The sequence below is a fragment of the Pelophylax lessonae genome (genome assembly GCF_965119305.1).
Source record: "Pelophylax lessonae genome assembly, chromosome: 2".
NCBI lineage: Eukaryota > Metazoa > Chordata > Amphibia > Anura > Ranidae > Pelophylax > Pelophylax lessonae.
Genome location: NC_138769.1, coordinates 299693592 through 299719110, shown reverse-complemented (window position 1 = coordinate 299719110; position 25519 = coordinate 299693592). Strand labels below are relative to the sequence as shown.

Here is a 25519-nt window from a genome sequence, read left to right as displayed (position 1 = left end):
TCTTCTCTATATCCATTCAAAGTCCAGAATTCATAAAGCTTGTCTGTGCTGTCAGAAAAAAGGGGGCGGAGAGCTGATGTGACATACTGCAGAGCTCGTAGAGGAGAGCTCTAAGAGCTGATTGGAGGGTAGGGACCACTCCCCCCCCCCTCCACACAGTACACAAAAACAGAGCTGAGCCTGTCAATCATGTCACCTTTTTGCTCTTGGTGTCAGGAAAACTTTTCAGAAGTGACTCATGCTGATATCGGAGGAATAAAACAAGCAGATATAAATTACACTTAGTGCTCTTAATTGAGATAAGTACACACTATAGAGGGAAATGCTTTGTTCATATTCCATGTCTGAGGTTTACAACCACTTTAACTATGGGGAGCTTTTCCTCATTTCCCATCTGCAGGACTGAAAGTGAGCCAAAAGCTCCACAATGGGTAAGAGGACAACAAGAAAAATCTGATGCAAATCTTACCGAGTCTACCCATACAATAAACAAATTGACTTCCACTTTAATAGTAATTTTCATCAAAGGAAGTGTTTGTTAATCTGTAACATATATACAGTCATTTTCTATACAAGGTGCAAACACAGTTGTCAGTTTAGCTATGAAACTGGTGCAGCGAATGAAAAATATTACATTTACAGTGACATCCCGTCCGCAGATTAAAGTGGTGGTTTTTGTAGGCATCTTTTAATCAGATTTTGAATAGTGGGTTATATTTCCAGATTTCTTGCAGGAGTCTCTCCTCTTGTTGTGTTTGTTGTTCAAGTTTTGCCCGAGCAGCTAGCAATTCATGCTGGAGCTCCTACACAATAGAAACACCAATGGAGTAATTGGAGTGTGCATAAGACTAGTAATAAAAATTGGATGAAATAAGTGTTTATTGCTTTAACAGACTATAGGAAAAAATGGCAAGCGTGCAATCAACTTATAGCAAGCAAAGCGAACAAGCAGAGGAGTAATGCAGCATGTACACAATTCCTCAGTGCACAGCCCCACTATTCAGAAACTTAGTAGGCCATGCACTCGTTTCTACACTGAACAAAATTATAAAACGCAAAACACTTGTTTTTGCCCCCATTTTTCATGAGCTGAACTCAAAGATCTAAAGACTTTTTCTATGTACACAAAAAGCCTATTTCTCTCAAATATTGTTACTGTTTTCAAATCTGTCTAAATCGGTTTTGATTAACACTTCTCTTTTGCGGAGATAATCCATCCACCTCACAGGTGTGGCATATCCAGATGTTTATTAGACAGCATGATTATTGCACAGGTGTGCCTTAGGCTGGCCAGAATAAAAGGCCAATAAAAGAATTTGGGGGGGTCCAAAAACCAGTCAGTATCTGGTGTGATTACCATTTGCCTCACACAGTGCAACACATCTCATTCGAATAGAGTTGATCAAGTTGTTGATTGTGGCCTGTGGAATGTTAGTCCACTCCAAAGGTCGTTGGAAGTAAACCACCAAAGCTGACACCTGGCCCTCGATGGTACTCAAGCCCAATTTCTGTTCAACCAGCCATTGAAGGAAGGTCAAGATCCGAGCCACTAAGGAGCGAGGAAGAACCCCAAGAGACTCACAGCACACAATGTACGTCTTCCACGTACGACGGTAGATCTTCCTAGAGGTCGATTTCCTAGCTTTTAACAGTGTAGGAATCACTGACCCAGATAAACTCCCATCCTTCAGCACCTGGCGTTCAGGATGGAAGGTCCTTGGGACAGCAGATCCTCCCTGAGAGGAAGCTGCCAAGGAACGTCAGCGACCAACCACACTAGAACGGCGTCCCAAGCCTGGCGAGGCCAGTCCAGAGCCACTAAGATGGCCGGAATCCCTTCTGCCTCAATCCTGCGTAGAAGTCTTGGCAGAAGCTTGAGAGGAGGGAATGCGTAAATCAGACGATACTGACCCCACGGGGCCACCAGCATCCGCCAGAGGATCCCTTGACTGAGCCACAAACCTCTGCACCTATCTGTTGAGCCAACAGATCCACTTCGGGGGGGGGGGGGGGTGCCCCACTGGAGACACAACTGATGAAACCCCTCTGGATGAAGGGACCAGTCCCCTCGGTCCAACGACTGCCGACTGAGGTAATCCACCTGCCAGTTTTCCACCCCGGGAATGTGTACTGCGGACAGGGTTGGAATAAACCGCTCTGCCCAGCTTAGAATGCTGGCTACCTTCAGAGGCACCAGGACACTTCTTGTGCCCCCTTGGTGATTGACATAAGCCACGGCTGTGGCATTGTCCAATTGAATGCACACTGGACAACCTTGAAAACGATCCGTCCAATGATTCAGACACAGTCTGTTTGCTCGGAATTCCAAGACATTGATCAGGAGTCTGGACACTTCCAGCGTCCAGATCCCCTAAACAGAATGCTTGCCGAGGTCCCCAGCCAGATAGGCTGGCATCCGTGGTGACCACTGTCCAATGCAATGGGAGGAAGGATTTTTCCAGCCGAAACACCGGAGAACGAAGCCACCATTATCAGGGACTTCTTTGTGCCCCGACTCAGACAGATCTGATTGTCCAGAGACTGCGGAGTCTTGTCCCATTTGGTCAGAATTTTCCTTTGCAGGGACCTTGTATGGAACTGTGCAAACTGAACTGCCTCGAAGGTAGACACCATCAGGCTCAGCACCTGCATGCAAGTCGGGAGGGATGACCATTTGTTGGACAGCAGGAGGCGAATTGCAGCCTGCAATTTCTGGAGTTTATCCAGAGGAAGGAGCACTCTGGCTAAGTCCAGAGTCCGGCCAAGATAGTCCAGCTTTGTGGATGGAACCAGAGCAGACTTCTGAAAATTCAGAATCCAGCCGAGTTTGTATTGTGATCTCAGGGTTCTCCACCAGAGCATAGGGAGACACCACTCGCGGAAGGAGATCATCCAAGTAGCACAGTACCGTGATCGCCTGTTGGCGTAGCCTGAGGGAGGAAAAAACTTCTTATGAACTGAGAAGGAAGGCCCACGTCTATGACGAGGTTCCTTGCCCTTAGTAGCTTTTGGAAGAAAAGTACTCTTCCCCCCCTGTGAGACCTTTAATGATTTCATTCATGGTAGCTAAAAACAAGCGATCTCCTTGAAAAGGAAGATCAAGGTCAAGGCCTTTTTTGAAGTCTGATCCGCAGACCAGCACTCGAGCCAAAAAACATGCCGAAAGACCATTGGCAAAACAGAGAGGCAAACCATCAGGGGAGCCGCATCCAAAGAGGCATCACAGATAAACTGCAGCCCCTGGACCAGCTGGTCCACCAGCTCGGCAAAGGCAGGGGGGAGCTGATCCCCCTCCAGGTCACGGTGTAGGAGCTTAGCTCTCTTGGTCAGAGTTTGCGACACTAGGGCAATGGTGAATACCAGCCTCATTGTGGAACCAGCGAGAGTGTACTTAGTGCGGGCCACAGCCTCCGCCTTCCGGTCAGCCGGATCCTTAAAGGCTGTGGACTCTTCAACTGGAATCACGGTTGCCTTGTTTAATCTGGAAACCGGAGAATCCACCACCGGTGGCACAGTCCACTTATTAACCACTTGCCGACTGCCTAACGCAGATCTACGTCGGCAGTCAGCCCCTCACAGGCAAATCGACTTAGGTCTACGTCGCTAGCCTGTGAGGGTCTAGGGAGCGAGCGCGCGCCCCCGGAGGCGCGCTCCCGCGCGGTCACGCACCCCTCCGCGCGTGTGACCGGCGGACCCGATGTCCGCCGGTCACTCGGCGATCGGCGGGGGAGAGGGAGAAAGTCAGGCGGGGGAGAGGGAGAAAGTCAGGCGGCTTGTGTAAACAAGCTGCCTGTCATTCTCCCCGGTGTATGAAGGATGATCATACGGTTCTACTATGTAGAACCGTCGATCACTCTTCATACATCTGAAGCCACAGCCAATCACAGTAGAAAGCACGCCCCTAGGGACACACACAGCCCCTCCCTCTCAAATAAAGTTAACCCCTTCACTACCAGTGTATTTTTACAGTAACAGTGCATATGTATAGCACTGATTACTGTAGAAATGTCACTGGTAACCCCAAAAGTCAAAAATGTCAGTCAAGGGTCCGATCTGTCCGCCGCAATGTCGCAGTACCGCAAAAAAAAAAATCGCAGATCGCCGCCATTACGCATTAAAAAAAAAAAAAAACAACAAAAATGACAAAAATCTTTCCCTTTGTTAGTAAACGCGATATCTTTTGCGCAAACCAATCAAAATACGCTTTTTGCAATTTTTTTTTACCAAACATAGGTAGCATAAAACAAATTGGCTGAAAATGTTAAAAAATTTTGATTTTTACATTTTTTTGGGGGGGAATTTCATATAAAAAAAATGTGAAAAATATTGCTATTTTTGCAAAATTGACGATCTTTTTTTGTTTATAGCGCGTGATCAAAAAAATCGCACAGGTGATCAAATACCACCAAAAGAAAGCTCTGCGCAATTGTCCGTTAAAGTCACGCAGTGCCGAATCGCAAAATACCCCCTGGTCAGGAAGGGGGTAAAATCTTCCGGGGCTTAAGTGGTTAAGAAGGGACTCCTCATAGGGATGACACCTAGTAAAGCGATTACGGACCCCAAGGGGACGCTTTGGTCATCCCCACTCTTTAGCGACAATTCTGTCAAAATAGGCAGGGAAAGGAAACACCTTTGCTGCTTTGAATGGCTTGTGAGTGCAAAAGGGCACCTGCGCCTCCGTCGCAGCTTCAGCTGCGTCCTTCATCTTCAGGGTTTCACGCACAGATACAATCAGTGCATCTACCAGCGCCTTTTCGTACACTGTCGCAGACGTGGAGGAATCATCCTCGCTATCAGAGGATTCCAAGCTTGTGGTTGCAGACCCAGCAGGGTGACCCACGTCCGCGGCAGCCGAATCAGATTCAGGATCAGATGAGGCAGGGGAAGGCTGGGGCGCTTTTTGCTAGCCCGTCACCCACAAGCCACCTCCACTCGGGACACAAGGGACTCCAGGAGCGCCGTCAGTGCATAGATGGATGGTTGGGACCCAGAGGGCCCCGCAGCCTCAGTGAGGGGATCAGGTGGGGCAATGTGCTCCAAAGACTCCATGAGTTACCAGGGGGACCCCACAAAAAGTGAAAAACACTGCTAGGGGACAACCCCCACCGTGCTGGCAGCACCACCTGGTCGCTAGGCACAAAGCAAAAAGTGATACCCAGCAGAGAGGGAGAGCACCCCACCAGACTCCCCACCCACAGAAACAGGCACCTGCAGTCGTAAGGAGAATCTGCACTACACGTACGGCGACCAGGAAGTAAAATGATCCAGGAGCCTGCACCAGGGGAGGAGGGGCTCTCACCGCCGAAATCACCACCCACAGGGCACCACTGTCATGGCTGCCGCTACTTCCAATGGCAAACCACAAGAAAATTACCGACATGTATGGATTAGAAATACACAGGCTACAACAAAATACCAGCCCCGCGTGGCACCACAAGGCTTAGACCCAGGAGGGAGACCAGGCCTCAAGGACAGATCCAGGCAGGAGCCCCCACAAGGTACAAGAGTAGGTGCAGAATAAGGGACTTGGCAAGGGGGATACCTGCCGGAAGGAGGGGAACCCGGTGGTCTGACCGTCCCAAGGAGGAGCCCATGTCCACCCCAAAAAAGGGTTGAGGGGGGACAGCTACTCACCATACCAGGAGGGCACGGCTTTAGACTGAACCCCTCTCCATAAACATGGGGGGCTGTTTGCCAGGAAAAATGCTGCGACTTGGGCCGAGACCCTGCTGTATGCGACCTCGCGAGGCATTCTTACTCGCAGACCAGCCCCCGTCCAGTGGGGCTATGTTGCGGCTGACCTAGCGTGGAGCTGAGGTCTGAGTACGCTCGCTGGCCAGACTAGGGTGACCACTGGATCTAGATTATCCAGCCCGTCGCCCAGTCCGGCAGTTGATTGCAGATCTCACAGGAAAAAATCCAGGAGAAAAAAATGTTCTATCTAAAAAATTTTGCCAGGACCGTGGATCTCAGCAAGGTCCTTACTCCTGATTAGGTAGAAAAAAAAAATGGCTATAGGTGCTATAGAGAGAGGGAGTATACCCCCTGGGTCTGCCCATGGGTGTAGCCAAAAAATTATTTTCTGCCTAGTGTCCTACACCTGTAGGGGGCAGTATAACCCAATGGTTATGAATATCAGGAGCGGTGCCCGTCAATGTACGAAAGAGAAAAACATTTAGCTTCAGCGAGTCTTATGATTGACTATGCAAGGATTTTCACTCCCCCAAATTCTAACAACTAACAATGTTGCAAATAACCTTACCAGAGAGACGTAAATAAACGTTGATTCATCGAAAACAAATTAGTCAAATCGGTAAAATTGTCCTCTTCAATAACCTACAGAATTGCAGCAAAAATTGGATTTTTGTCTTACCGTAAAATCCTTTTCTCTGAGGTTCACTGACGGACACAGCTCCATGTCTTCTAGACCAGTGGTCCTCTTCTCTGGTCCTCTGGGCCCACTAACAGGCCAGGTTTGCAAGATAACTAAATTACATCACAGGTGATCTCATTTGCTGCTCAGTGATTGCAGTATTCTAGTCTGCATCTCCCCAAGGTAATACTTAAAATCTGGCCTGTTAGTGGGCCCTCAGGATCGGAGTTGAGGACCACTATTCTAGACTATTGGGCATATACTGCTCTCTCTTCAGGAGTAGGACTCCTCTAAGGCAGTCCCAGAGGGTATACCATCACTTCCTGCTATAAGACTTCAGTTTGTAACAAGCAGTTTCAGTAGAATACATAACTCAACACAACAGAGGAGCGGATGTTGTGTCAGTGAACCTCAGAGAAAAGGATTTTACGGTAAGACAAAAATCCAGTTTTCTCTTTCATTCACTGACGGACACAGCTCCAGGTCTTCTAGACCATTGGGATGTCTCAAAGCAGTGTCAACATGAGGGGTGGGAAAAACACAGCAAGAGATATAATTCCCAATAAGGCTAAACATAGCCAACCAGGTAAAACAGGAGCTCAACCAAGAACAACTGGAGCTCACCACCAGGAAAAAATTACACCCTAGAGGTGGAAGCCTCTGCAACCGCAGCCTGCAAAACTTTGTGGCCAAAAGCAGCATCCAAAGATGCAAGTACATCCACCTTATAAAATTTTGTGAATGTGTGTACAAACAACCACGTAGCCGCCTTTGCACACCTGAAACACTGACGCCTGATGACGGAAGGCCCAGGAGGCACTAAGCACCCTTGTAGAATGCGCCTTGACAGGGAAAGGAGGAACCAGACCCTTAATGGAAAAGGCCTGTACCACTATCTGCCTAATCCACCTGGAAATGGTCACAACAGATGCGGCCTGCCCCTTACGAGGTCCATCCATAAGAACAAAGAATCGGATTTCCGAATCAGCTCAGTCACTGCCAGGTACATCCGAATAGCCCTGACTACATCCAAGGAATGTAGAGCAATTTCTTTAGGATGTTTCGGCTTAGGACAACACAATGTCTTCGTTAAAATGAGACCCCGAGACAACCTTAGGAAGGAACGCCTGACAGGGTCACAACACCACTTTGTCCCTTTGAATCACCAGGTAAGGTGGCCGACAGGACAACGCAGCCAACTCCGACACCCTACGTGCAGAAGTAATAGCGACTAAAAAGGCCACCTTCTGCGATAGAGTGAGCAGAAGGAGTTCACAAATGTTCTCCAAAGGAGGCTTTTGAAGCACTGACAGTACTAAACAGATCCCAAGGAGGTACCAGGGATTGCACCGGAGGAGCCAGATGGCGAACTCCCTGCAAAAAGTGTGAACCAAGGACTTCACAGCCAACTGCCTTTGAAAAAATATGACCAAAGCAAAGATCTGGCCCTTAATGGTGCCCAGAGCCAAACGTTGGTCTACCACTAGTTGTAGAAACTCCAACAAGCGAGACACAGAGAAGTAATGGGGGGAAACCCCCCGGGACTCACCAAGTAATGTACGCCTTCCAAGCGATGATAAAATTTCCTGGAAGTAGATTTCCTAGCTTTTAACAAGGTAGGAATATCAATAATTGGAAGGAAAGTCCATGTCAGAAAGACGTGCTCCCAAAGGTGTAGCCAATCACTTCACACTCCAACAATTCTGTGCAGAGAGACCACCACCAAGAGAAAAGATGGCCCCTTACCGCAATGAATGGATCCCCACTACAGAGATCAGATCCAGCTCTATTCGTACGTCTATATGACCATATCAGACAGTGCCCGGCTCATAGTGACATCCACATCAACTCCAATGGTTACAGACACAGGTATAGATGCCTTTTCTTGCATTCCAATGCAGAAACATCACTAAGAAGTGCAACAAACAGATGACAACTTGTATCCTCTCCCAGAGATCTGGAATATTCTGACTGCCTGGGCCCAGCCCAGGCAGTCAGAATATTCCAGATCTCTGGGAGAGGATACAAGTTGTCATCTGTTTGTTGCACTTCTTAGTGACGTTTCTGCATTGGAATGCAAGAAAAGGCATCTATACCTGTGTCTGTAACCATTGGAGTTGATGTGGATGTCACTATGAGCCGGGCACTGTCTGATATGGTCATATAGACGTACGAATAGAGCTGGATCTGATCTCTGTAGTGGGGATCCATTCATTGCGGTAAGGGGCCATCTTTTCTCTTGGTGGTGGTCTCTCTGCACAGAATTGTTGGAGTGTGAAGTGATTGGCTACACCTTTGGGAGCACGTCTTTCTGACATGGACTTTCCTTCCAATTATTGATATTTTTATATGGACTGTGTGGTGTTCATTTTAATTTATTATTTTTTAAGCGCTACACCATTTATTTCTACAATTTTTCATGATCTGTGTTTTCCAATTCATGATCAGGTGTTGGCAGCTTTCACTTAGAGAGGTTGAGCTTTTATTCATTGTTGAGTGTGTAAGCTTATTTAATCATGTTTTAGCGCAGTAATTCCCATATTTTTAACAAGGTAGGAATCACTGACTCCGACAGCCCTCTGTCCCATAACACCTGGCTTTCAATAGCCAAGCCGTTAAAGCCAGCGACTGTAAAGCAGGATGGAAGATTGGTCCCTGAGACAGAAGATCTTCCCTGAGAGGATGTTTGCAAGGGACTTCTGCTACCAGCCTTACCAGGCCTGCGTACCAAGACTGGAGAGGCCAGTCTGGTGCCACCAGAATGACTGGAATCCCTTCTACCTCAATTCTGCCTAGCAATCTTGACAGAGGTTGTATTGGAGGAAAGGCGTAAATCAGACGATACTGATCCCAAGGGGACACCAGGGTGTCTGCGGCGTCGGCCAGAGGATCCCCAGACCTTGACACAAATCTCTGCACCTTCCTGTTGAGACGGGAGGCCAACAGGTCCACATTGGGGGTCCCCCATTGAAGGCACAGCTGATGAAACACCTCCGGGTGAAGAGACCATTCTCCCAGATCCAACGTCTGCCGACTGAGATAGTCCGCTTGCCAACTCTCTACCCCCAGAATGTACACAGCAGAGAGGGCCGGAACATATAGTTCTGCCCATCTCAAGATACTGGCTACTTCCCTGGCCACCAGGGCACTCCTTGTGCCCCCTTGATGATTAACATATGCCACAGCCGTAGCATTGTCCGTAGCACAGGGCGTCCCTGCAGACGACAGGTCCATTGAGACAGACAAAGCCTGATCGCCCGAATCTCCAGGATGTTGATCAGCAGACTGGACTCCTCTAGAGTCCAAACACCTTGGGCCGAGTACACTCCCAAGACACCTCCCCACCCGGACAGACTGGCATCTGTGGTGATCACAGTCTAATACAGGGGAAGAAAGGATTTTCCCAGTCAAAGCGCCGGGGAGCGGAGCCACCATAGAAGAGACCCCCTCGTACCTCGACTCAACAGGATCAGATCGTCCAATGACAGCGGATCCCTGTTCCATTTGCTCAGAATCTCTTTTTGCAGAGGTCTGTATGGAACTAAGCAAATGGAACCGCCTCGAAGGTGGAAACCATCAGACCCAACACTTGCATGCAAGTCCTAAGCGACGACCGACGGTTGGCCAACAGGAGCTGAATCGCATCCTGTAGCTTCAGTAATTTCACACATGATAGACACACATGATACACAATCCACCATACCCAGGTTAACAACACAATTCCACACAAAATTCAAAAGAATGGAACAAGTTCTAGCAAAACATTGGCCTATCCTCTTGGAACACCCACATCTAAAGGACATTCTACAACCCAAGCCGAAGGTTGCTTACAGAAAAGCTAGGAATATAAAAAATATGGTGGCTCCCAGTAAACTTAGGAACCAAACTAAATCACTTACACAAGGATTGTGCCTTATTCCACTTCAAGGTTTGTACCAATGTCGCAAGACACTTTGCCTTACCTGCAAACATGTGTCCCATAGGCAAAAGGATTTTACAGTTAAAGGCAAAAAACTTACCCCATTAAGAATTTCTACAACTGTTCCACAGAATTTGTAGTTTATTGCCCAACGTGCCCTTGCGGCCTTTTTTTTTTACGTAGGGAGAACAATCCGCACTCTGAGGAAGAGATTCAGGGAACACCGTCGTTTTGTGGAAGCTGTAGATGACCAGCACAGTGTTCCCCGACATTTTTTGCAACATCATGATAAATCCTCCTTTGGACTTAGGGTGTGGATTATAGAATCAATACCAGCCACTTTCTCGACAGCAGAACATTTTAAAACGTTTATGCCAGAGAGAGACATATTAGATATATAGTCTGGATACTTTAGTGCCCAGAGGACTCAATGAGGAAATCAAAACCAATTCTCTTATATAAATATACACATTAAATATTGTTCATTATTCCCATTATATTAAATTTTCATTATATCTTTATTTTAATTTTAATTTCATTTTTCTTTATTTTAATTTTTTATTATTATTTTTTCTTTACGTATTATTTTTCATATTTTCATCTTTCATCATTTTTCATTATTTTCAATGTGTTCATATTTCATTATTTATTGTATATATCTTTTTATTTTTTAATTCTTGTCTATTATTATTTATTTTTATTCCAATGTGTGAATAACTTTTACTCTTAAGTAGGAATTTTTAGCCCTTTTAGCATAATATATATATATACAGTGCCTTGCGAAAGTATTCGGCCCCCTTGAACTTTGCTACCTTTTGCCACATTTCAGGCTTCAAACAAAGATATAAAACTGTAATTTTTTGTGAAGAATCAACAACAAGTGGGACACAATCATGAAGTGGAACAAAATTTATTGGATATTTCAAACTTTTTTAACAAATAAAAAACTGAAAAATTGGGTGTGCAAAATTATTCAGCCCCCTTAAGTTAATACTTTGTACCGCCACCTTTTGCTGCGATTACCGCTGTAAGTCGCTTGGGGTATGTCTCTATCAGTTTTGCACATCGAGAGACTGAAATTTTTGCCCATTCCTCCTTGCAAAACAGCTCAAGCTCAGTGAGGTTGGATGGAGAGCGTTTGTGAACAGCAGTTTTCAGTTATTTCCACAGATTCTCGATTGGATTCAGGTCTGGACTTTGACTTGGCCATTCTAACATCTGGATATGTTTATTTGTGAACCATTCCATTGTAGATTTTGCTTTATGTTTTGGATCATTGTCTTGTTGGAAGACAAATCTCTGTCCCAGTCTCAGGTCTTTTGCAGACTCCGTCAGGTTTTTTTCCAGAATGGTCCTGTATTTGGCTCCATCCATCTTCCCATCAATTTTAACCATCTTCCCTGTCCCTGCTGAAGAAAAGCAGGCCCAAACCATGATGCTGCCACCACCATGTTTGACAGTGGGGATGGTGTGTTCAGGGTAATGAGCTGTGTTGCTTTTACGCCAAACATAACGTTTTGCATTGTTGCCAAAAAGTTCAATTTTTGGTTTCATCTGACCAGAGCACCTTCTTCCACATGTTTGGTGTGTCTCCCAGATGGCTTGTGGCAAACTTTAAACTACACTTTTTATGGATACCTTTAAGAAATGGGTTTCTTTTTGCCACTCTTCCATAAAGGCCAGATTTGTGCAGTATACGACTGGTTGTTGTCCTATGGACAGAGTCTCCCACCTTTAGCTGTAGATCTCTGCAGTTCATGAGTGATCATGGGCCTCTTGGCTGCATCACTGATCAGTCTTCTCCTTGTATGAGCTGAAAGTGTAGAGGGACGGCCAGGTCTTCGTAGATTTGCAGTGGTCTGATACTCCTTTCATTTCAATATTAACGCTTGCACAGTGCTCCTTGGGATGTTTAAAGCTTGGGAAATCTTTTTGTATCCAAATCCGGCTTTAAACTTCTCCACAACAGTATCTCGGACCTGCCTGGTGTGTTCCTTGTTCTTCATGATGCTCTCTGCGCTTTAAAACGGACCTCTGAGACTATCACAGTGCAGGTGCGTTTATACGGAGACTTGATTACACACAGGTGGATTCTATTTATCATCATTAGTCATTTAGGTCAACATTGGATCATTCAGAGATCCTCACTGAACTTCTGGAGAGAGTTTGCTGCACTGAAAGTAAAGGGGCTGAATAATTTTGCACGCCCAATTTTTCAGTTTTTTATTTGTTAACAAAGTTTGAAATATGCAATAAATTTCGTTCCACTTCATGATTGTGTCCCACTTGTTGATTCTTCACAAAAAATTACAGTTATATATCTTTATGTTTGAAGCCTGAAATGTGGCAAAAGGTCGCAAAGTTCAAGGGGGCCGAATACTTTCGCAAAGCACTGTATATTCATTCATGAATAGAGTATTCCTAGAAATCTATACGGTTGCAGTAGTTTTAGCCATTTGTGATGCAGATTACATAGTTTTGTTCTGGAGGAGTTCTTAGGACCCAGTGACTTCTGACTAGCCTTATATTAATCCCCTATCCAAAATGGCGCTGTATAGGCCTGAGGAAGGAGAGCATGCTCTGCAAACGCGTCATATCTGGGAAGTGACGTCAGGAGGAGCCCGTGCGTTCCAGGACCCAGGAAGTGCCGGCAACCACCAGCAAGGACTGTGGGAGCCATGACCGCTGGAGGCCATCCTGAATTACAGCACTGGATATATGTTTTTTCCCCCCCGTGGACATCATGAATAATGCCTTTTAACACGCTCATTTGTGATTACCATACTATATATTTTACCTGAATAAATCCTTCATGCTGCACTTAAGAGTGTTCTCTTTACAGTAGTTTCTCCTGTGGAAGAAACACCCGGACCGATGCAGAGTCCAGCACCAGACCAAAATAGTCTAGTTTGGTGGACGGAGTCAAAGCAGATTTCTGAAAATTCAGAGTCCATTCGAACTCCTGTAGAGTTCGCACAGTAATGTCTAAGTGGGCTTCTAGAGCTGAAGAAGACTCTGCACGCAGAAGCAGATCCAGGTAACCCAGTACCGTGATCCCCTTCTGGCGTAGCAAGGCCAGCACTGGGGCCAAAACCTTTGTGAACACCCGAGGAGCTGAGGCGAGACCAAAGGGCAATGCCACGAATTGATAATGCTCCTCGCCCATGGCAAAACGAAGAAAACGCTGATGCTCGACATATATTGGAATATGAAGGTAAGCGTCCTTGAGCTCAATAGAAGCCAGAAGATCCCCTTGATGAAGGAAAGCTACTACCATGCAGATAGACTCCACCCAAAATTTCTGAACCCGCACAAAGCAGTTCAGAGCCTTGAGGTCCGAGATCGGATGAACCTTGCCTTCCTTCCTTGGAACTTTAAACGGGTTTGAATAAAAACCTTGAAAACGTTCCGACCCTGGAACCAGCACAATGACTATTTGTGCTAACAGGTCCTGCTCTGCCCCGTAAAGGCCCTGTAGCCGATCGTAAAGACAGGCGCAAGGTGGAAGGAAAGAACCTTGCAAGGGGCAAGAACCGAAACTCGATCTTGTAACCGAACTGAATCAACTCGTGGACCCATTTGTCCTAAATTAACAAGGTCCACAGTTCGGAAAAAAAGGCAAAGACGTCCCTCAAACCCCAGATGCGGGTGAGGGCGCCCCTTCAGGCTGGGGAAGGCTTGTCTACAGAACATGTAGTGCCTGCTTTCGACTTATTATTCCAGGGTCAAACGGTCACCTATAAAACCTATAAAAGTTACATAAGTCAGCACCTTTTTAGAAGCCTGGCCGACCAGTGTTTCCACCATATCATGCGGCAAAGAATCACCGCCGTCACAGATACCCTGCCAGCCAAGGGGGCTGCATCCAAAGATGCATAAAAAATATACTGTAACCCCTGGATCAACTGATCCACCAGCTCTGCCAGCTCAGTAGTGTGTTGACCCCCTTCCAGAGCCTGGCGTAAAAAAATTTTTGCCCATTCCATTAAAGTCTGGGACACTAAAGTGATAGCAAACACCAGCCTCAACATTGAACCTGCCATGGTGAAAAGGTACTGGACACCAGAGCCTCAGCTCTCTTGTCCACATGATCCTTAAAGGATAGAGAATCCTCTCCCGTAAAAGTGTGGCCTTATTTAACCTGGAAACCTAAGAGTCCACCGGCGGTGGAACCGTAAGTTTATTCAGGAGAGACTCCCCAAAGGGATATCTCCTAGCGAAACGCTTAGGTATTCTAACCATGCATTTCGGGGAACCGCACTGGACTAGTGACAATCTCATCAAAACAGGCAGGAAAGGAAAACACCTTTGTCGCCTTGGAAGATTTGCAGGTGCCAAACTGCACCAGCGTCACCGACTCGGCATCAGCCAAGTCCTCCAACCTTAAGGTTTCCCACACTGACACAATTAAGGCCTCCACCAGCGCCTTTTCATGTGCGGCTGCATAGGAGGAGGATTCGTCCTCACTATTAGAGCACTCACCGTACGTGGATGCAGACCCAGTGGGCTGACTCTCGTCTGCCGTGGCCAAATTCCCCTTTAGACTCTGAGGAGGCAGAGGATACAGGTAAAGGGGGGGGGGGGCGCTTCTTGCTAGGCGGCCTTTGCAGGACCATATCTACCTTAGATACAAGTGACTGCAGGGCTGCCGTCATGGCCACCAGGGCAGACTAAGAGACCCAGAGGGTCCTGCAGTTTCAAGGAGTGGGTCAGGTGGTGATACACGCTCCAGGGCCTCCATGGTTAATCGGAGCCACGCGGTGCACAGAAAGAAAAAGTTTTCTTTTTTTTTTTCAAATGAACCCCCCCCACACACCGCTGAAGCACCACAAGAATCAGCGCAGCCGCGGTGCTGTATAGCAGAGGACAGATCGTATACCCACAGAGACTCACCACCCCAGAGCTGGAAAGCACTAAACAGCCTGCTACACTGCGATGAAAGAGGAAGAGAAAGCACTGACACCGACACTAGAGGCCCCTGCAGCACATCACTGCACTTGGACTACAAGAAAATGGCCGCCGCTATTTGCAATGGGAAACAAACAACATGGCCGCTGGACCACATGGCCGCCGAGAAACAACATGTACTGCAAAATGGCAGTGCCTCGCAGAGCTACACAGGACCCGGGACCCCACTGGACCCCAGGGAAGAAAGCATCCACCAGGAGGAAACCCCCCCCCCCCCAGGGACCCCCCCAGCACCAAGGTACAGGCACCCCCAAAAGAGGGACCGACAGCGACAACCATCAACCATTCTCCGGCCCAACACCAGTGAAGCCCACCCACTCAAAAATACACCCGTGCCCCCCAAAAGGGGATTAAGGGGGAGATAAGGGGCAGGTGAGGGCGACCGATGCAGGGGAACCCCGCAATGGAGAGGGGGGAAAATGTGAGGGGAGGGAAGATATAGAAGGGGACCTACCATCCCCAGGGAGGGCCCACGACCACCCCAGCAATTCCAAAAGAAAGGAGGGGGACACTACTCACCACACCATGGCATCAGGCGGGCACTACTCCCAGCAGTCCACCACACCATCTTGGAATGGGGGTGCTGCAGCCCGAGGTATGCTGCGACTCTGATTCGGACTGCTGTCGTGACCAGGGCTATGGGACCTCGCAAAGGGTTTCACTCGCCGGCCAGCCCCGTCCAGTGTGGCTATGTTGTGGCCAACCTAACACGGAGCCAATAGTTGGGTTGCGCTCGCAGGCCAGACTGGGAAGACCATAAGGATCTACAATATCCAGTGCGTCGCCCAGTCCAGCTGTTGATTGTAGTTCATACAGGAAAAGGTTGATTGTAGTTCACACAGAAACAAAAATAATAAAGAAAAAAGGAAAACAAATCAATTTAAAAAGGAAAAAAATGCCAGGACCACAGATTCCAGCGGAAGTGATGGTATTCCCCCTGGGACTGCCTCAGAGGTGTAGCCAAAATTGTTTATGCCTAGTCTTACTCCTGAAGAGAGAGCAGCATAAGCCCAATGGTCTAGAAGACATGGAACTTTGTCCGTCAGTGAACAAAAGAGAAATTCAAACCTGCTGCTATGGTCACCAGGATGCAATGCCTGCAGTAACTGCAACTTGTCTGGCTTCATATGCAGACAGTTTTTAAGAACACCCTATATCGCTGTGTGGCATTGTATGGAGCATCTAGGCGGGCTTTTAATTTTGAACTTCTCTCTTTTCAGTGATTACAGTTTGTTTAAAAAAAAAAGTTGAAATATGTTCCATATTTTTAAGTAACCCTGTATATTAGTATTAAATATATCAAATGTGATTGCAAACGCCTAGAAAATAAAAAAAAGAGCCTTGGATGCAGATGTTGATAGTGAAAATCATCGTTGACTCCGCCCACACCATAATAATGCACAAAAAATGCTAAACAGTTTTTGATATTTATACTTTGATTTAAGATTTTTTGATGATTTTTAATTTGGATTGCTCTTTTAAAATGTTTTTTTTTTTTTTTTTGTGACTGGCACAGCACCAATCAGGGCTGCACTATTAGAAGCCCATTCCCTGCAAATGCCAAAGAAAAGAACAGGGAAAGATCATGTGCCCACAATGCTGCAGGAGTAAGTATTTAAAAAACAAAAAATGCAGTGACATGGTATATTTATGTGAATGAATTATGGCAATTAACATTTCTCTGTTTAGTATCACTTTAAGGTTTTTTTTTTTTGGTTACAGTTCTACAATATTTAGGATGTAGTGTATATGTCAACAAAGAATTCTTATTTCAATTGATCTCACCTCTATACTTTCAGGTAATGCTTCTGAGCAGTTGTTGATATGTACAAAAAAAGGAGGTGTTGCTCTGGATACAGGGTCTGAAGATTCTTCACCTGGAAAAAAAAGTTATAACAAAAATAAAAAATACATTTTCACTCAACTATAAACTTGTTTTACAGGGTATTTTAGATATACCCCTAGGGCAGGGTTAGGACTATCCACTGGGTGGAAACTTGCCAGGACACCAGCCTAGCCTATATCATGACCACTGCAGTGGTGAAATTGGTGGTAGGACAGAGTACCACAGAGCTTTGACAAGAAAAGTAAACTTTCTATTTTTGAACACAAATGCAATGGCAAATTACAGATTGATGTACTGTATATTGACAGTACAAGACCTATGAGCTTGCCCATGTACACAGGAACATTACAGAGGAGAAATACCGACACAAAATGAAATGAACATAGAAGCTTCAGAGAAGCTCCCCCAAACAAAGCTCACTGGGTTCTAGCCATAAACACCTGTTTATACATGAGCTTATATGGGAAACTTATATGGTTTGGGGTATTTGTTTGTAAAGCTAATAAAACAAAAATGAATGCCAACGCACATAAAGGTAGGTTTGCCTTATACCACAATATATGAAGTACACCTGTTAACAAAGGAACATGGAGGTCCCCGCTGACCTCTCCTTCAGAAAATTGTTGCCTGGCTGTCACATTGATCCACTGGATTTTGAACATTATAAAATCGCTGGAAAATATTTAAAATCAGAAGTTTCATTACCTGTATATGTATTTTGAGCCAAGTATTTAGAAAGTATAAAAGCTACTGGGTTAGTATAACAACCAGTTAACTAGGATTTTTAGAGAGCAAGGTCAACAGTGAAGGCCCCTGTAATTCTCTTGACAGGCTTCCTTCAAAAGGAACATGCATCTGCCCCATATTGGATATCAAAGCTCTCAATATCTTCATTCCAATGCAAAAATATTGCTTGGAATCTGCCAGGTCAGTCATTGCTTTCCTCCGTCTGGAAGACCTTCTGGCCTCTGTGGGTATCAAAGCCTACTTGCATGTCCCCATCTTCCCGGTGTACCAAAGCTAGCTGCGGTGGGCACACAACTTTAACAACTTGAAGCCCTTCCCTTTGGTCTGTCCACCTTGAGTTTTTACCAATGTACTAATCCCTGTTCTTGCTCTGCTTCATTCTCAAGGCATCTACATAGTGGGATATCTGTATGACTTTCTGAGGGATCAGTTGGCATAGGTTCTATCAGACAATGTCCAATGAACTGTCCAGACCTCTACAGACGTTTGGGTGGATTGTAAATATTGAGAAATCAGCACTGGTATCTTCTCACTGCTTAGAGTATCTGGGCCTGGGGATGGTCCGGTCAAAGGTTTTCCACATTTGCATGAAGATTGTAGGCCTAATAGTGACCTATTTTGAAATTTGTTTGACGAATTTTACTCTAGACCACGGGTCTTTAAACTTTCTAAACAAAGACCATTTTTTTGTCCTTCAAGGGAGGGGGTAGGGGGCTAGGGTTACTGGATGTGGACCTAGCTACCAAGTTCAACAAAATTTAAGCAGGTTTTCTCCAGTTCCAAGGATCCTCTAGTCTTCACAGTGGATGCTCTGGTGACTCTTCTCATACTCCTGGCAGATTCTTGATCTGCCCTCCCAGATCATCTGTCCCAAGGATCGGTTTTACCAGCCTACTTTTTGGTCACTGGCTTTTATGGCCTTGTTATGTCCAATTCAGTTATCCCTACGCTCTTAAAAGCTAGGAAATTGACTTTTCTCTAGGGGCTAGGCTGAACAATTCCATCCCAGTCCTCTGCAGGACGAATCCCATCTTTCCTCTAGTCTGGTCTGGGTTCCAAGGCGGTTTCTTCATTTTATCCTAAAGTAGAACTATGGGCAAAACTTTTTTTTTCATTTTGGATAGAGTAAAGGAGGGTTTATAACCCGTCAAGATTTTGTTTTGCGTTCTGTGTCCCATTGCAAAGATTTCACTTCCAGTCCTATAGCCAAACAGGAAGTTAGAGGAAATCCTTGCAAATTAGGGGAATTCTTTGGGGACCTCCAAGGCCACCTGGATGAGTGTCCCTATTGGAAGATTTCCATGCAAATATATTTTTGGGGACAAACCAAAATGTGGTATTTTCTTTTACTTTTACTTACAATGAGAATAGTAAACAGGACAAATAGAGAAAGGGTGAATATCCCTAACAGGGACACAGACAGCAATAAAAACTGACAGGTGTTCTAGCCCCTCTCCGCTTTTTTTTTGCCATATGGACGGGATCTTTTCAGAGCCTGTACCGGGGTCTGTGATGTCGGTTAAAAACAGAGTATAGACAAAACTTTGGCTTTACTTTACCTTTAAACAAAAAGCAATGTAAGAAAATAGAAACTCAAATAGAAGGGTGGGTGCGGTGTCCATAAATGAACTCTGAGAAACAAATTACAAAAAAAAAAATAAAAATAAAAATCCTGTTTTCTCTTACATTCATTGACGGACACAGCCCTTATATTCTTTGATGATAGGGATGTCCCAAAGCAATGCCTTAACGAGGGGTGGTCAAACCAAACAACTGGAAAAACCAGGCAAATAATCTAACCACCCAAACCACTCACTAAGGGGCAGCAAAGAACCCTAAACAGCGGCCTGCAAAACCTTGTGGCCAAAAGAAGCATCCAAAGATACAAACACATTAACTCTGTGAAATTTAGTGAAATTTCGCATAGACGGCCAGGTAGCCGCCTCGCAAACCTGAGACACAGATGGCTGATGGCATGCCCAAGAGGCACTAATTATCCTGGTGGAGAAGGAAGGAGCCTGACAATGGCATATGCCTGAACAAGCACCTGCCAAATACAGCAGGAAGTAGTAGCAGAAGGGGCCTTTTCTTGGGCTGTCCGTGAGCACAAAAAAGACAGTTCAACCTGTGGAAGGAGGCTGTAGCAGACCAATGCACATGACAAATACACCGGCTAAACCACATCCAAGGAGTGCAGTGCATCCTTCTTAGGGTGCGACGGCCGTGGACACAAAGTAGGCTGGCAATGTCCTCATAATTTTAGGAGAAAGGAAAGGCAAGGACAAAGAAACACCTTATTCTTGTGCAAGATCAGATAGGGAATCTTACAAGATAAGGCAGCCAGTTCAGAAACCAGTCGTGTGGAAGTGATGGCGGCCAAGAAAGCAACTTTTTGAGAAAGAGTAAGCAGAGGAATGTATTGAATACTCTTAAAGGGAGGCTTCTGAAGTACCAGAAGAACCAAAGAGTGTGTGGCCAGAGGACGCTGAAAAAAAGATTGCAAGGGCAGAAACCTGGCCCCTAATATTACTCAAAGCTAGCTTTTGTAGAATGCCCCATTCAAGAAAGGCCAAAACCTGAGCCACTGAGGAGCATAGATGGAAAACCAGAGCCTTGCTCCAGTCAATAGAAGCCCCCCAAGTGTGATGAGAAATCTTCTGAGAGGTAAACATGCATGCCCTTAACATTGGAAGAATCACCAAACCTGGCAACCCTCTGTCTCTCAAAACCTGGCTTTCAATAGCCACTCCATCAAAGCCAGAGAATGTAAAGCAGGGTGGTAGATTCGACCCTGGGACAGACAGTCCTCTTAAAGAGGCGCTGCCAGGGGATATCTATGACTAGCCACACCACATCAGTGTACAACAGAAGATGAGACTAGTCTGAATTTAATTACTTCATCCGATGTACCTTAAAGAAGAGGATTTTACAATGGAGGGATTTTACAATGGAGGGAAATTTCCTTTTGGTGAACTAGAGCCAGACAAAGGAATGGAAGAAAAATGTTCTGGTTAAGGCAAAAAGAAGATACAACCTTATCAGGAAAGTGCTAAGCCTTAACAGCACCTTATCTCTTTGCAAAAACAAACATGGTTCTTTGTAAGCGAAGTTCACCTCACAGAGGTGATGGCTACAAGAAACACCACCTTGTGGGTGAGAGTAGAGAGAGGAATGGGTTCAAAAGGCAGTTTCTGAAGTGCAGAGAGAATCAATTAAGTTCCCACAGTCACTGGGGAACTGATGGGGGAGCTACATAGGAAACCCCGTACAAAGACCTTATTCAAAGAGTGAGAGACCAACAGTATCTGAAACCTAAACGAAAGCAAAAGCCTGACCTTCAAAAGTGCTGAAAGCCAAACACTGGTGCAGGGAAACTCCTGGGGTGGAAGCTCCAATACTCATACCAAGTCCAAGAGGTCTTTCACGTCCCATGATGGACCTTGTAATTGGTCCTTGGGATAAAGATCATGACAATCTGGCAATGCTTGCCATGCATACCACAGCAGCTTCAGCCAGTGCAGAGCAATGAAGATTACCAGGAATGCCATCCATTTTGATCCTGCTGAATCAGATGTGGAAGAAGCCATCCAAGGTGCAGAAGATGGCAGAGCTACAAACTGATAGTGCAGGGGCTCCACAACAAAGCATTGGAATTTCTGACTTCTTGAAGGATAGGGACATGAAGGTAAACATCCTTGATTTTCACATAAGCTAGAAAGTCTCCTTGGTGAAAGAAGGGCATGATTTGGTGGATTGAATGCATCATTTGTGTACTTGAATAAGGACATTCAAAACTTAAAGTGTTAGGCTCGGTTTCCGCTAGTGCGGCTACGAAGTCATGCTACTTCTAGCACGACTTCGTAGCGAAAGTAAACTGCGGCTTCAGTGAAACTTGTCCCTCATAATATATAGAGGGAAGTCGCACTGAAGACGGCTCAAAAGTAGTGCACGATCTACTTTTGAAGTCGCCGCAACTGAAGCCGCGGCAGTGGAAACGGGCCCCATTGAAAACAATGGGTTTTGACTTGCTGTGCGACTTGACATGTGTCAAGTCGCACCGCAAGTCGCACTAGTGGAAACCTTGCATCTTTGGACCTCCATGATCTAACACTAACCCTACCTAGCCCTGTAAAGTAGAAATCAGTATACATACCATTTTTTATAGCTGATCCAATTCGGTCTCCAGGGGCTGAAGCTCTGCAGAGGACACATCCGACATAGGCTGTGAAATGCACGGGGAGTTACATCACCCATAGACTTACTATGGTGGCTTCCATTGTCGCATGTGTCCTCTGCACCCACCTCCACAGCGAAGCCACGGCACAGCGTAGGATCGGGTTGGATTGGCTTGAAAAAAAAAGTAAGTATACTGATTTTTTTTCTTTACAGGGCTAGATAGGTTAGTGTTGGATCATGGAGGTCTATAGATGAAGGGATTTTAGTGTTAGGGTGGACTTCTACTTTAAAGATTCAATATGGGGCAGATTCCCACTTTAAATATGGAACAGTGAACTGGCTGGAGAAAAACTTCTGAAGCCATTCTGCCACAAGAACTGGACAATGACACTTTGATCCAGAAGACTCAAGGAGGCTTGATGGAGACCTTCTAATCTGTATGGTAACGCATGAAGGTTAGAAGTGAGAAACCCAACAGGGGGCAAGGACTGAAACTCTAGTTTGTAACCCTAGGATACAACTTTCTGAACAAACACACAAAGGTTCCACAGTCCAGAACTATAGCCAAAGGGCCCTCCACATCTGTACGGACATGACACATACAAGAAATGAGATGGGGGACTTCCAGCAAACCATCACAACTGTAAGTTTAAGTCTACAGCTATATGTTCCACACGTTCCATTGACAAGTTTTTGCAGCCTTAGGTGTTATAAACAACCCAAGGCTAGAAGCAGCACCAGTAGAAGCAACATGCTCGCCTGAGGAAGGAGCATGCATGCTCCGAACGTGAGCACCCCCCTGCCACTATTGGATGTAAGCCTGGATACTGAACGCTGACAGAAACACAGGAAGTGTCGGACTCCACCGGCACAGCCAGGACCACGGCCGCCACAGTGTACTTCCCTAACATCCCTGCAGTGTTGCAGATGAACCATCACCATTTGCTGATCAACTATTTCCTCTGTGTGAGTTACTACGTTGTTTTTATGTAATAAATAACCTTTTAATCTACACTGAGGAAACGTCAGAATGAGCCTTTACTGCTTATCTAGAATATGTAAATACTTTATTGTGAATAGTCTGGGCACAGGTTCGCTTTAACATGCATCTGTGGAGTAAGGGATTCCTTTTCAAAATGGCTGGAAAATCTTAATTGTAAAAAAGTGCCATTAACGTTCTTCCCTTTTTTCTTTCTTGGATAATACTTTCCACTGCATTACAAGTGCATTTTAAAAAACATCTGTGCACAAGCACACATTAAACAATTTACTAAACAGTGTTTAAATATCTGTTGCATCCAATGTCTGTGTAATGCAAGCAAGTAGACCCCTCTTTGGCTTGCATTAAGATAAAATCATAAAGAGTTATAGTATTCAGTAGTATTCAGAGTCCTTACCGATGAGGCGGAAAACGCCATCCTCTTTCCGCTGTACCTTGAGGTTTTTCAAAGAGAAGGCAACTGGCTCAGGAGAGATTGGAGAGGGGTAAAGTCGAGGCCCATCATCCTGTTACACATAATTAAACATGTTTTATCTCATTGCTTTAATGAGTGCCATGCACTCTCCCATTCTCTTTGTTTACCATTTGTACAGACGTCACTTTTAGTGCAAAGTTGTTGTAAATACTTCAGACTTTAATGAATGGTACCCAAAGTAAACCAGTAAGATTAACAGGATAATTTAATTATAGCAAGGCAATAATGCTGTTTATAAAAAGCAGAAACCTAAAAGCAGCCAATCAGTTTTGGATTCCTAAACTCAAATAATAACTCAATAATAACTATTTTTTTTCCTGCAATTGGCTATAACAATAAGCCCTAAAAAAAAAAAAGAATAAAAAAAAATTAAATGACAACTACTGTGTACGATCGATGTGTGTCATAATACACAATGCTACATTATAATGCATTCATATAATATACACGTTACATCCTGAAACCTTGTGTCTCTTCAAAAAAAATAGTTAAACGTAAAAAAAAAAAAAAATTTCCATATTACTTACAAACAAAAATGTATTACTTTGGCATTTACCCTCTCACCTTTAAGCTCCAGTGCAACCAATTGCCTTCAGAGGTAAAATCATTTGTTAAATAGAGTTGCCCCGTGTTTAATTAAAGTGGTTCTAAAGGCAGAAGGTTTTCTACCTTAAGGAATTCTATGCCTTAAGGTAAAAAACCTTCTGGGTGCAGCTCCCCCTTATACTTACCTGAGCCCCTTCTCAATGTGCATGAGAGCAGCGGCTCTCTCAGATCTCTCTACTCTCATTGGCTCAAACAGCAGCAGAAGCTCACAGCCAGTGAGCCAATTAAGAGAGAGTGGGGGTGGGGCCAAGCCACTCTCTGTGTGTGAACAGACAATGTCAATTCATAGGAGAGCAGCTCGGGACGAGCCTACTCAAGTGCCCCAATAGCAAGAAACTTGCTATTGGGGGCAATAGGCGGGGGAAGGAGCCAGGACCACCGGTGGGGGACCCAAAAAGAAGAGGATCTGGGTTGCTCTGTCCAAGAAGGTAAGTAGAACAGAGCAGGTAAGTAGAACACGTTTGTTATTTAACAACAATACAACCTTTACAATCACTTTAAACTGTCACATGAATTCTGAAATGCCACCAATAACACCCATTAAATTGCAGTTTCTTCAATAGACTACGTGGGGAATCATTCTACAAGAAGATCAAGATCTGATGAAACCATCAACCAATTATTGCACTTTTCGGTTTTAATTTAGGAATAACAGCCATATTGCTAAACTGAGACACTTAATTTAGTCTATTCTAATCTTCTAATTTACTCTAATTATTTACCAGGATAGTCTATCCAACAGTCTAACTCGATTTCCTATTTGTTAAACTTCAAGTAATAATCTCCCACATTATCTGAAGACATTATTCATCTTGATTTCAGCCAACTCCCTGTAAAGAATTCCCTAGGGCTACATTCACATGTAGGCGTAGCGGATCACGGGCAGAATCACCGCGATTCTGCCCGCGTTCTGGAATCATTGCAAAGCGCGGGACGCCTGTGCGATGCCCGTGATTTGCAATGGCACCCCAAACGCTGTGCGGTGTTGCCGCGATTTCCGCCTGCCAAATCGCGGTAACATCGCGAAAACAGAATCACGGGACGCAGGACGCCCAAAAAAGGTACAAGAGCTTCTTTTGGGCGTCATGCGTCCTGCGATTCTGTTTGCGCGATGTTACCGCGATTCGACAGGCGGAAATTGCGGCAACATCGCACAGCATTTGGGGTGCCATTGCAAATCACGGGCATCGCACAGGCGTCCCTCGATTTGCAATGATTCCGGATCGCGGGCAAAATCGCGGTGATTCTGCCCGTGATCCCCTACGCCCACATGTGAACGTAGCCTAAGGGCTCATGTCGACAGGCATTTATGTTTAATACTGCCTTTTCTATTTGAACATAGGGTTTAAAACACAGCTGGGTTTGCATAAAAAAATGCAGCAATTGACAAAAAAAAGGCTTCATTTGTC

General features: G+C 45.3%; 1 protein-coding gene across 2 annotated transcripts in view; it reads right to left on the bottom strand.

Moving 5' to 3' along the window:
- Positions 1-354: 354 nt before the first annotated feature.
- BLTP3A (bridge-like lipid transfer protein family member 3A) overlaps positions 355-25519 on the bottom strand; it is a 211009-nt gene continuing 185844 nt past the window's right edge. For both annotated transcript variants that reach the window (XM_082247047.1, XM_082247048.1), the window contains 3 exons: positions 23427-23535; positions 17046-17137; positions 355-803 (listed from right to left, as the gene is read on the bottom strand). In XM_082247047.1, coding sequence (XP_082103173.1) covers positions 693-803; positions 17046-17137; positions 23427-23535 — 312 coding nt within the window. In that variant the 3' untranslated portion in view covers positions 355-692. The remainder of the gene's footprint in view (positions 804-17045; positions 17138-23426; positions 23536-25519) is intronic.